Here is an 11,939-nt window from a genome sequence, read left to right as displayed (position 1 = left end):
AGGCAGCCAAGCAGGCTAAACAGGCGTCCCCCGAGGCAGCCAAGCAGGCTAAGCAGGCGTCCCCCGAGGCAGCCAAGCAGGCAAAGCAGGCGTCCCCCGAGGCAGCCAAGCAGGCAAAGCAGGCGTCCCCCGAGGCAGCCAAGCAGGCAAAGCAGTTGGCTTCAGACCCCTATAAAACAGCTGAGGCTTGTCCATTGGCCAAAGCAACAGCCCCTGACGGTGCAGGCCAAACCAAGCAAGTCAAACCAACTGCTGCTGAAGCACCTAAACCAGCTCCTGAGAGTCCTAAAACAGCAAAACCGAAGGCTGATGAGTCACCTAAACAAGCCAAGCAAACTACTGAAGTCCCCTCAAAACCTGCTCCAGTTGAGCCTATTGTTCCGCCCCCTGCCACACGTAAACTTACTTTTGCCGAAGCAGTGGCAAAACCTGCACCTGTCAAGCCTGAAGCTGATAAAATCAGCACTGCTCCCTCTAATCATGTCATATCATCTAAACCTGTCGAAACCCCAGCCAAGATGGAATCTGTGATCAAGGACGACAATGATGGTATCTGTTCTTTGTCATTTTTTGTTGTCTGTTTCCCAGCCCCATGTTCTGGAAACTTCTAAGATTTTTGGATAGGGTCATTCACCTTCACAGATATCTAGTGTGGGAAGTTTACATTAACTTGGGTTGACAGTGTCAGCAGTTTTCTTTTTGTTGGCAGTTTTGGCAGTTTATCATTGTGTTCATTGTTTGTTTTGGCTTTTTGTTAGTGTTGTATTGGGTACAGAGTTTACCTGTTGGCGCATTAAACATGGGTTTGGCTTGTAACTAAAGTGTTCAGATTGTTTGGTGCAGAATCTATTTATCTGTGGCTCTTTTGTAGCAAAGTTCAGACCCACTGACAATGTTTGCTTTTGTGTGTGTGTGTTTTACAGCTTATTTCTAAAACAGTTTGAAGGTGTACCCTATAAATAAATGTACCTTTGGTTTCTGTAGGATCTGGCACAGAGTCGGACAGTGATGACTCAGTTCCTGAGCTGGAAGAACAGGACTCTGCACAGACACAGACACAACAAGCTCAGGTAATGATTAAAGTTCAGTCCAGCATATTTATTTGTCAACAACATCCTGCCCTGATGAAGCATGACTTCTCTTGACTTCTCTTCTTCAATGATGATTAACATAGTGACTTTCGTTCTTCTGAGCTTACTGAAGCCACATCTATGTTCTGAGAAGATTTGTTTTTCATGCTAAAAATGTATTAATCGCCTCTTAATTTCCATGCTATCCTAATCCATAAAATTTCTATTTCTTATAGCTTGCAGCAGCTGCTGAAATAGACGAAGAGCCTGTAAGCAAAGCCAAACAGAGCCGCAGTGAAAAGAAGGCACGAAAGGTAATGATCACGTCTTCCTTGTTGTACAAATGCATGCGGCTTCTTCTGGATTTCCGCCACATTTGCAACACTATTCCACATGATTGCAGGCGATGTCAAAGCTTGGACTCAGGCAGGTAACAGGGGTCACCAGGGTCACCATTCGCAAATCAAAGAACATCTTGTTCGTCATCACCAAACCAGACGTCTACAAGAGCCCTGCGTCAGATACATACATCGTCTTCGGTGAAGCTAAGGTAACCAGCCAGCCAGCATCAGTGTGCTCAACATGAACCAAACCACTTTATAATAATCACTATTTTTTATTAACCTACAGACCAATTTTGTTTTATCATCCAAAGAAGCTAATTATTTAAAACTGATTTTTTTGTCTTATTGCATACACTACATAATGTGCAAAGATTTGCACTTGAAGTATGAATTTTATAAATTGTGTGCTCAATTTAGCATGACAAAACTATAGTAAAAAGAAAACCTTCATGATTTACCAATAGAAAAGCCAAAGTATTTAACATCAAATCAAAAATAGTCCTCACTTATATGCTTGTATCAAAGCATCAACTTAATGTGTATTAAAGGAGGCTGAAACTCACTGTTGTACATAAGTTTTTAGTTTTTATTGGGTTCAAATTATTTATTTGGACATTGATTAAAATTGATTTAGTCAGAGTCTACATATGAAGAAATGTGTAAACATTTCCATAAACATTTTTTCAGGTGATAGTATAACAACTATATGCATTTTCCATCTATAAAATAAAAAGTAAATAAAATTTTTCATATCTCTTTAGAAGCTACTCCATTAGCGCTTCTGCTGCTGCAGTTCACAGAACCTGACAGCAGCCACTGCTTACTTCTGACTATTACAGCGTTGCTCATTTGGTAGTTGGACACTTTATATGCCATTTTTGTTTTGGAGGAGAACAAAACAAACACGGAAGATAAGAAATTGGGCAAATAAGGATGCTCTCAAAAAGATGGACTAAAAATATCAGTACCGACACTTCCATCATAGAAATCATTGATTATGTTGACGAATGACAGCAGCCCTGCTATTTATAAATGCCTCTAATGGTGTCATATTGATAGTGAATCTATTGAAGCCTACTCATGTAACAATCTTTTTTTTTTTTTTCTCATTTCATCTGTGCCACAGATTGAAGATCTTTCGCAGCAAGCCCAGCTGGCTGCAGCAGAAAAGTTCAAGGTACAGGGAGAAGCTACAGCAAAGATCCAGGACAACACACAGACGCCCACAGTACAGGAGGAAAGCGAAGAGGAAGAGGTAAGATGTCGTTATTCTCTAGTGGTAAATTAATGCTGCTTTACGGTAAAGAAAATACGGGAGGGAAAAACATAACATTACTGCAATTTTATATGTAGGTTGATGAGACCGGAGTCGAGGTGAAAGACATCGAACTCGTCATGTCACAAGCCAACGTGTCGCGGGCAAAGGCTGTACGCGCCCTGAAAAACAACAACAACGACATTGTCAACGCTATTATGGTGAGAATTCAAAACTTTTATTGGTGAAAATTGATTTAGTCAGCAATATGTGACTCTTCAGTGATGATTTAACACAGTGACTTTCGTTCTTCTGACTCTACTGAAGCCAACATTTCTGTCCTGAGAAGAGAGAAGCTCTCTCTTCTCACTGTTTAACAGTGTTTTGAGCTCGAACTGACCTTTTGTTTTTTGTTGCTTTGCAGGAGTTGACGATGTAACGGGATCCTGTCAACAAAGAGTTGACGAAAGGTTGCTGATTAAATCTGAGCTCATTTATACAATTTATACCAAGATGGAAATAAAGTTGTGGCTTGATGAAATTAAAATCTGGCATTTATTGAGACTCTTGGGGAAATGAGGGGAATTTCACCTGATTCAGTGTTAAAATAAAGACTTATAGTACTTTTGTTTTTTCCACTGGTGAAGTATTTGTCCTTGTACAATGATGAAATCCAAATTAGTTGTAATAAAGGCTTTAAAAGTAAATTTTTCAGAGTGATGAGCAGGAAGAGTTGCCGCTGTAACATTACACCACCCTCCAGATGAGGAGAATATCGTGTCCTTTGCTGTTTTATTCACCTCTGTCTGTATTTGGCTTATTTATTTACACCTCAAAGACTAAATGAGTTTTTAATGTCCTGATATGTAAAACAATAGAATTAAAACTTGGTGTACTCACATTTTTACCTTGTATTTGCGCTCGTGCATAATTTAAGATTACATAATAAAGGCAGAATTGTGTAGTTCCCATCACATGACTTAATGCTATTTCTGACAGCCTGTGCTTTACCCAGACCAGCTTTTAGAAATGAAGATCACAAAAGTGAGGAATTAAAGCTGATGGTCTCCTCTGCCCCCCCTCAACTCAAAGTAACCACAGCGACACTGACATTGCAGTTAAAACTTTATTATATTCACTAATGTATTAGCAACCACTATTAATTAAGAATGGAATCAAAACAAAATTTAACAAGATTTGCTAAGGGAACTTTGGATGAATATTCTAATTCATAACAGGTTTAACTATTAAATGTCAACTTCTCTATTAGATATTAAAAACAAGGTTTTACCCAAGAAGGAGGCAGATATGAAGAGGTCTACAATTCTCTTCACAATATCTTATTTTATTTATTTTTATATAATCCACAGGAGTTTTATTAACCTATCAGAGGCTTACAAAGCCATGACAACACTCTTGGTTTGGTAAATTTTAAGCATAGTAATATCAGTGTTTATCAGCTAATGACTTGATAGAAAAGAATAACTAAAACTCTAGAGAACTGGATTTTAAGTTTTTTTTTATGTGTTTGACTGCTATTCCTATATATATATATATATATATATATAGTATTTTTTTACATGATCTAATACAAATAGCTTTCATGTCATAAAACTAATTTAAAGCTGCAAGTGTTGCATGACTTTTTTTAAGACACAATTTCATTAATAATTAAAGGAAATGTCATTTTAAAGAACCAGCATCTTTATTTCTATTTTTAGTCTTTAAAATAAAGAAAAACATAAAACTATCGACGTGGGTGGATAAATTTTTTTGGGATGCCGATAGTGGAAAGTGACGTAAAAAACATTTACCATTTCCAACGGAAAAATAGATCTGAAGAATATTAATGGTACTTTTTGTCATTTTCTTGTGGAAGCGTAATGCAAATATAGTCAATGAGAAAAACAGCTAAACTCTGCGTTCTGGTTTTTAAATCCACATTATCATTTTCAGCCAAAGTTATTGAGCCATTGTGGAAGATCTAACGACACCTGGCCTATCAATTATGTTCTACTTTGTGTTGATCTTACGGAGCCCCCCAGGGGAAAAATGCTTATGTTTTTACCAACTCTTACATTTTTACGCTTTATCTTTAGACCACGTGTTTGTAACATTAGGGCAATTGTAGGTAGAAAAAGTTTGCACATGTCCGCCAAAACTCAGGCATTTTAAGAATAATCTCTGAAATTTTCGAGAAAAAAAACTTGGAAATTTATGAGCTCCAAATGTCCAAAGAAAAAGAATGTAAAATTTCTGAGTTTCAAAAATCTAAATATTCAAAATGTCGAAAACTTGCAAGCAAAAACTCAGAAGTTTTGAGATCAATCTAATTTAAAAAGTCGAAAATGTTCGACTTTACAAACTCGGACAATTTTTCATACGTTTTTTTCTATAGAATTTCTTAAACTTTTTCCCCCAAACCTTTTGTTTTTGCAAAATTTAGACTTTTAGAGCTTAGAAATAATAAAAAATAAAAATAAAAAATCCAGAAAATTTCTTAGGTTTTTCTCGCAAAGTTTCAACTTTGGAGTTCATACGTTTTTTCTTAAACATTTCTTGGATTAACGTCAGTGCCCTGATTTTCTCTCTCTCTCTCTCTCTCTCTCTCTCTCTCTCTCTCTCTCTCTCTCTGCAGTGCACGTCGTTATATGTGTGAAATAGTTTTGTTGTGCGAAAAATAAAAGTCACGTTAAATTAATAGAAGTGATCATTCAAAATCAAATACCTTATTGATCCCAAATAGAAATTAAATGTTGTTTCAAATCGTATTACTTCATTTTGCACGCATTTATTTTTCCTGTCCGTAAATCTGTATTTCACTGAAAGCACAGTGACACGCCCCGCATCTCACATCCCCGCCTCTCACATCACTCGCGGCTGTGGCTGAAAGCTCTAGAAACATCTACTTCGCTTCCGACTGCGTTAGATCTGCTATTCTCATTCCAGTGTACGTGTAGTCCACAAGCTAGCGGCGTTTGCCCGGGTCGTGTGTGAGCAACGGTTTCTTATAAAAAAAAAACAAAAAAAAAAAACAGCATTGTCATTTTTCTTCTAAGACTGGTTTATCTTCTGGAAAGAAGCCCACTTCACGCCGAGAAATGTAAGTTGTGGAGAATGAACGGGAGGAGGCAGCGTGTGGAAAGTGCGGTGGCTTTGGTGTCGCTGTCCTCATAACATGCTTTTGCAAAGGCGGGAGGTTTGGCCCTGCTTATATGTACTGAGAGCTTGTTGACGTTAACCTGACTTTAACCTGACGTAAAAAAACAGCAGTGTCCGGTTACAATAATATCCAGGAAGGAATACCGGGAAGTTGGCTATTTTTTGCGGGCTCTGCGGGGGCACCGCATGGTTTCAGTGAGGTGAGGACAGTAGCCTTGTCAGCATAGCTAGAATATGCTCATCGAGACCTCTGGAAGGCTCAGTCATGAGATTAGCACCAGGGCTGTGGAAGTAGTCAGGATGTTACAGCTGAACAGAAAACCTGATGGATTTTAACAGCAAATCCAAGCCTTTAATTGCTACTTTATTTTTAAGAGAGAGCAGTTAAGAGATGCGCAGAAACTTAAAGCTACTAGCGAATCTTAGCTGAGTAATTAACCAAACTCTATTTAGAAATGGTTTGCCTCCTATCGAATTACCTTTCATTGTATAATTTTCCTTTTTAGTTTTAATTGGAAAAAGGAAAAATTATCCCTCTTAAAAAGAAGGGCCCATGTGCACGTGCTTCTGATGACATCACAACAGGCAGCTAACAGCTCTGGTGTTTCTTGTGTTTTTAAAAACAATTCCTTGTTAATATGCGTTTACTTGTATTCAGAATAAAACAGATGGACTCCCATGTGAATTAACACACGGATTTCAGATAAAACACACAGAACCAGTTTGTCGAGCAACAGGATGGACTGGTACAGAAAGATTGATATCTTTGAGATTGAGATCATTCTTTAGCTGATTTTGAGTAGAGTTGTACTACATGACAATGTCCGAGTGATTCTTTCAACATCATTCCAATGTCAACTCGAAATAAACAAAACATAAATAAAAAATATTCACCAGTCAGAGTAGTTGGTTAAAAAGGTGTTAAGACTGCCTACCCTACTAAAATAGGTAATACAGACATTTCAAGTATGTATTACCTATTCACAGTCTTTAATAACCATTTTTAGAAAAAACATAGATGGGTTAATTATTTAATAGAATGTGTAAATGAGGCTGGACCAGACCATTCAGAAACATGAACGATAAAAACATAAAATCAGTCTGATCAGATGGGTCAGTGGAGTAATGCCAATTCTGCTGTCCTAAGTAAACGTTTCCCTTTTGTTGAAATACCAGTCTTTCCATAGTAGTCAGTAACTTAATGAATTATTAATTTAGTAAGCCTAACATATCAGGCTTGAGGATGAACAAATGCTTTACTTTTGTCAGTGAAGAGTGTAACGTGAGGCTCTGTGGCAACCTGACACAAGGTCTTGTTGAAGGCCATCTGTTCTTGCAGACATCGGTAGCAAAAACATTTGGTGTGTGTTGACACAGGTAGTTTGTAGTTACCTCTGCTGTGCGATTAAAAAGCTCTAGATTTAAAAATGAGAAGTTTAATGAGATTAGACTCCCACAACTGTGTTGTTAAACATTTCCCGATTGAGTATTTGTCATTACAGCTGCACATTAACACATATTTTGGTTTTCTCCCAGCTGAAGCTCAGTAAAAAATTTTATTTTTTTTTTGTAAGAGATGTGATTTAGATGGAGAAAAACCACTGATGTGACTATTTGGTCCTAATATAAACGATGGCCAGCCCTTCAATAGAGTGAAATATGGTGTTGTAATTAAATCTGTGCACCGTAATTAACCAAAACTTGATTTATGGCACTTACCATGATTGGTTTCATCTGAAATGGCAGATTCCTTGAGTAGGCTTTTCCTGGCTGATGCCAATTTCCAGTTTTATTTAATTTTTTGACCTGCAGGTTGCCAATTTTCTTAGGGTTTTTTTTTCCAGGTTTGTAACACTCAAGAGAAATGTTCTGCAGGTCTTTTGGTAGAAGTTGTGGTTTTGAAATCAAAGAGAATTAAGGCATTGCAACACTATCTGTGTTGATGTAACAAAGCATATGTCGTTTGATGCTTTAATTGAAAATGGTGGAAGTTGTTACAAATCAGTTTTTATTTTAGTATTTAGCCGGTTATTTAACAGTCCGAGTCAATTCAGATAACTGATTAGTGCATCTTTGCCTCTTGCTTCTCATTGAATAGTTATAAGAAGTCTTAACCTTCTGTATGTGTATTCTTATTCTTTCAGGCTTCCAGCACTTACTAAGTGGTACGACAGGAGGGATTTTGTTTGTGTAGAGTTCTGTGTGGCCGACACCAAAGATGTCAAAGTTAACTTTGATAAAACAAAGCTCGGATTCAGGTATGTGACCATATAGTTGGGTGTAGCAATATTATTGTTAAATTCATGCACAAAGCTAAAATTTAACACTTTATCCTTGCAAATTTCTCCCACAGCTGTGTTGGACCTGATGATGATATATTCGAGAACAAAATAGATCTTTATCTCAATATTGATGAAAATGTAAGTTACAGCTTTATTCAATAAATAGACACAGCGCTGAAAAGTTTCATGAAAAGTTTTTTTTCCCTTTCTCTCTTCGATTCTCTTGATGCAGGACTCCAAACATAAACGCACAGATCGTTCGGTCTTGTGCTTTCTACGAAAAGCAGAAGTGGGAATAACGTGGCCAAGACTAACAAAAGAGAAGACTAAGGTTAGTCAAGTGTGCATGAAACGTTGAGAATAAAGCAGGTTCATTCTTACGGAAAAACCTGAGCACTGGTGATTTTCAACTTGCTGAAATTTCTGCACAGTTATCAACCTGAAATTCATAATACCATTACAGCAGTTACTATATAAAAAAAAATTCCTGTCTGAGGATAAGATTGGTTTGAGATGTTGAATAAAAGAAACATCGATTTTATTACTTATATATTTATATGCATCTTTTTAAACAGGCTTAGGGCAAAGATAATAATCCTGGTCTTATTTGTTCACAGTTGTGTTGGCTCTGTGTCGACTTCAACAACTGGAAGGACTGGGATGATGACTCGGATGAGGAGCTGACCAACTTTGATCAACTCTCAAATGTAAGCGCTTTGAGATTACTGCTATTGAGTTGGAACATAAAAGAAAATTCCTCTATTTGGGCTTGTGGGTGCCTTCATATGAATTAGTCCCATTAAGTTGATTTTTTTTAAGCAATTCAGTTTGAATAATAAAACTCTTTCACAGTCTTATATTAAATACCTCAAATGTTGACCTTCAATTTTGATGACATACAGTACAAACCTGTTATTAAACAAATGCATTTCAGCATGGCTGCGTTTTTGGTTATACTTGGTATATACAAATATACTTGGTATATTTTTCTTGCAAACAATTGTACCAGAAATCCTGATCTTGGTGTTATGACAGTATTAAGTTAGCTTTTAAGTTGGTAGCATTAGCTTGTTTGAACAAAAATTAAAAAATGAATGTAATATTGACTTTATTGTTGCAGATGATGGACAACATGAAAAGAGAGGATGATGGTAATGATGATTATACAGATGATGTAAGACTTTATGAATTTTTATTTTACTTTTTATGCTTTATTAGGTTTTCAATCTTTGGTGTACATAAATAAACTTGCTTATCAAAACTCAAACTCAATAAACCTGTGCAATCTGAGTATTTTTGTTGTATTTCTTCAGGTCCAGTAACAGCAAGATTTTCAGACTTTATTTCCTCTTTCTCATTTTCAAATAAAATATCTAGATTTCTAAAAAAAGTAGTTACGGAAAACATTTTCCTTTCATAATCGTACCGATTACGTATACCTATCAAAGCACCAATCCTAAAGATGACATTTGAACCAATATTTTTGTATGACTGGAATTTAAAAAATGCTTATTCAAGGGGGTGGTAGCAAGATTGAAGACATAGTCTGCCATCTGGAAGCATAAAGAAGAGAAATGCTGAGCTTTACCATTAATGAAGATAAATTTATGGCTCCATTTCAACACTTACCAACTTAGCTGCATTATTTAACCATCTTTTTTCCTAAAAAGCAACTAGTGACAAATCTAGAAGTATTTTTCCTGTTATGGACATTTGTGTTGAGTAAATCTGACACTGTATGGCAACCCCTCCCACTGTGCCATTTGCTTAAGCTAACAGTCAAGTTTATGTCTTTAACCTGATCTTTCCGTTTTTGTTTGTCTTTAAACTGTAGGAGGACACTTTTGATAGCGACGACGATGGTAAGTATTAATGAGTACTTCTACAGAGCGCAACCAGAGCGGTGATTTTCTTTGCATGGATTCAGCGACACCTATTTTTCACTTTCAGAAATGCCGGACTTGGAGTAAAGCGTTGTAAAGAAGATGGAAGAACGGAGGATGAGGGAGAAATCTTAACAAAAGTAAATCTTGAAACTGAAGACGGTGACAACTGTTCATATGAGTCGGTAGCCATATTTAAATCCATAGCCTCAGCTCCAAACTCTTTGACCAGACAGTCTACCTGAGATTAATTTGCATGGTATTGTACAGAGCAGCTATCTCCATGTCCATTTGCTGCACTGCACCTTTTTTGGGGTACCTTGTTTTAATGTTAAATATTACAACTAAGCACACATTTTATTTGTTGGGGAAAAACTGCATAGTTGTACCTAACTGAGCAATACATGTTAAAAGTTGCAGTTTTTCAAATGAGTTGCTTGAAAATGATTGGACTCCCCCTGTTGGCTATGTTGTGATTTTATAGGTAGTCAATCAGTGTAGTGTATCTCATGATTTAAGAATTAGATGCATTGACTGATTGGGTCCTCTAAAGACTTCCATGTGCTGTAATTTAGTTATCCAGGAAGCCTGTATCTGCAGCTTACATGTCCCTCTTCCACCTGTTAAATGTCTGTAAACCTGGATCAATCTGAAACAATTGCAGGATGATTTGCTTTTCTCCAGTTGTCAATTGAAACCAAGCAACAACAGCTTGGTTTCCATTAATTGGATGGATTTGTTTAAAGCTCCTCTCTTACTCTGTCATCTAGCTTTCACATATATCTGAGAAGAGGCAAATTAAAGTGTTTTGCAGCTGTTAAAATTAGTTAAGCCTCAGAATTCTGTGGTTTGTTGCTCTTCTACAGTTTTTTTTAACCTGTACTCTCTCATGGTTTTGGACATTGTTGGAACTATAATAAGTAATGACCAAATCATATTTGCACTGCTGAAAATGTAACGAGAAGCAAGTACTGTTCAATTACAGTGAAAATGTTTTTGTTTTTTACTGTCTACATCTTTCTAATAAACAGTTTAAGAATCGATGTCTTTCTTTTTCAGTTTTAGGTTTTGACTTTACACAAGACATTTGATCTAATTAGTTTTGCCTGATGTAAAACCAATTTCTAGCTATGAAATAAAATCTCAGATTATGTTGGGACCTTTTTTTAATTAATTTAAAAAACTTAAGTTGTCAACGAAAGCCCTTTTTCTCTGTAAGTCGGATGCATTATAACCACAAATGTTAATGTATTTCATTGGGATATTACGATGGAGAAAAAAGGTTGTGGAGTGATAAAAAAGATAACTTGTTTACCATTTTGAAAAATTTCCCAAAAGGTCTGGGAAACAACTTTTTTTAATTTATGGATTTATAACATTAAATGGTATTTGTAGAATGGCTCAAATGGCTGGTTGTGAATACGGAAAAGCAGTGGGTCAGCTGAACTGTACAGATTCATTGAAGAATCTCCTGTCTAAATCCAGACATATTCAGCTGAAAATATGTTCAGAGATGCTTTCTATACACCTCTATCTACCTTTAAAGTTAGATTTAAATTTTAAAACCAAATGACAACCTCAATGCTATAAGTACACCTGACCAAATTTGTACTTTGAGAACATTTGGGTAGCACATGTAGGTTCATGTGCACAATAAAATATTTTAGGAACGCAAATCTAGACCAACTTTATTAAATTGAACTAAATGTATTCTACTTGCAGTGCTAATTACCTGAAAATTATTTTTAGTACTCATAATAAAATATGCTTTCTGAGTCGTAGCGCATCGGCGCTAGGACCCAGAAAGCACCTGGATTTAAGGCCTAGAATAATATATTAGCATACTTCCTCTTTAGGCCCGATTTCCTCACAGATTGCCATTTATGAGAAAATTGCCACAAGATGCAATAATGTAGCTTCCTGTTTACACACCCGACTGCAAT

At 36.5% G+C, this 11,939-nt stretch overlaps 2 protein-coding genes across 10 annotated transcripts in view; both read left to right on the top strand.

Moving 5' to 3' along the window:
* naca (nascent polypeptide associated complex subunit alpha) overlaps positions 1-3,637 on the top strand; it is a 9,916-nt gene extending 6,279 nt beyond the window's left edge. For 2 of the 7 annotated variants that reach the window (XM_016678796.1, XM_016678795.1), the window contains exons 4-10: positions 24-549; positions 985-1,070; positions 1,307-1,384; positions 1,474-1,620; positions 2,541-2,669; positions 2,768-2,890; positions 3,094-3,637. In XM_016678796.1, coding sequence (XP_016534282.1) covers positions 24-549; positions 985-1,070; positions 1,307-1,384; positions 1,474-1,620; positions 2,541-2,669; positions 2,768-2,890; positions 3,094-3,108 — 1,104 coding nt within the window. In that variant the 3' untranslated portion in view covers positions 3,109-3,637. Of the gene's footprint in view, positions 1-2; positions 550-984; positions 1,071-1,306; positions 1,385-1,473; positions 1,621-2,540; positions 2,670-2,767; positions 2,891-3,093 lie in introns of all 7 variants that reach the window. The other 5 variants (XM_016678792.1, XM_016678793.1, XM_007566330.2 and 2 more) reach the window with 3 other exon arrangements.
* A 1,893-nt stretch (positions 3,638-5,530) lies between these two features.
* ptges3b (prostaglandin E synthase 3b (cytosolic)) lies at positions 5,531-11,039 on the top strand. Of its 3 annotated transcripts, XM_007566328.2 has the most exons (8): positions 5,535-5,772; positions 7,976-8,089; positions 8,185-8,251; positions 8,346-8,444; positions 8,731-8,820; positions 9,234-9,287; positions 9,948-9,975; positions 10,064-11,039. In XM_007566328.2, coding segments are annotated over exons 1-8 (474 nt in total). In that variant the 5' UTR covers positions 5,535-5,770; the 3' UTR covers positions 10,084-11,039. The 3 variants fall into 3 exon arrangements, with proteins under 3 accessions (XP_007566389.1, XP_016534286.1, XP_007566390.1); XM_016678800.1 differs by lacking the exon at positions 9,234-9,287 and having other exon boundaries at positions 5,533-5,772; XM_007566327.2 differs by lacking the exons at positions 9,948-9,975; positions 10,064-11,039 and having other exon boundaries at positions 5,531-5,772; positions 9,234-9,404.
* Positions 11,040-11,939: the final 900 nt, after the last annotated feature.

The sequence above is a fragment of the Poecilia formosa genome, unplaced genomic scaffold, assembly GCF_000485575.1.
Source record: "Poecilia formosa unplaced genomic scaffold, Poecilia_formosa-5.1.2 Scaffold190, whole genome shotgun sequence".
Lineage (NCBI taxonomy): Eukaryota > Metazoa > Chordata > Actinopteri > Cyprinodontiformes > Poeciliidae > Poecilia > Poecilia formosa.
This window is presented reverse-complemented; position numbering and strand designations above follow the sequence as displayed.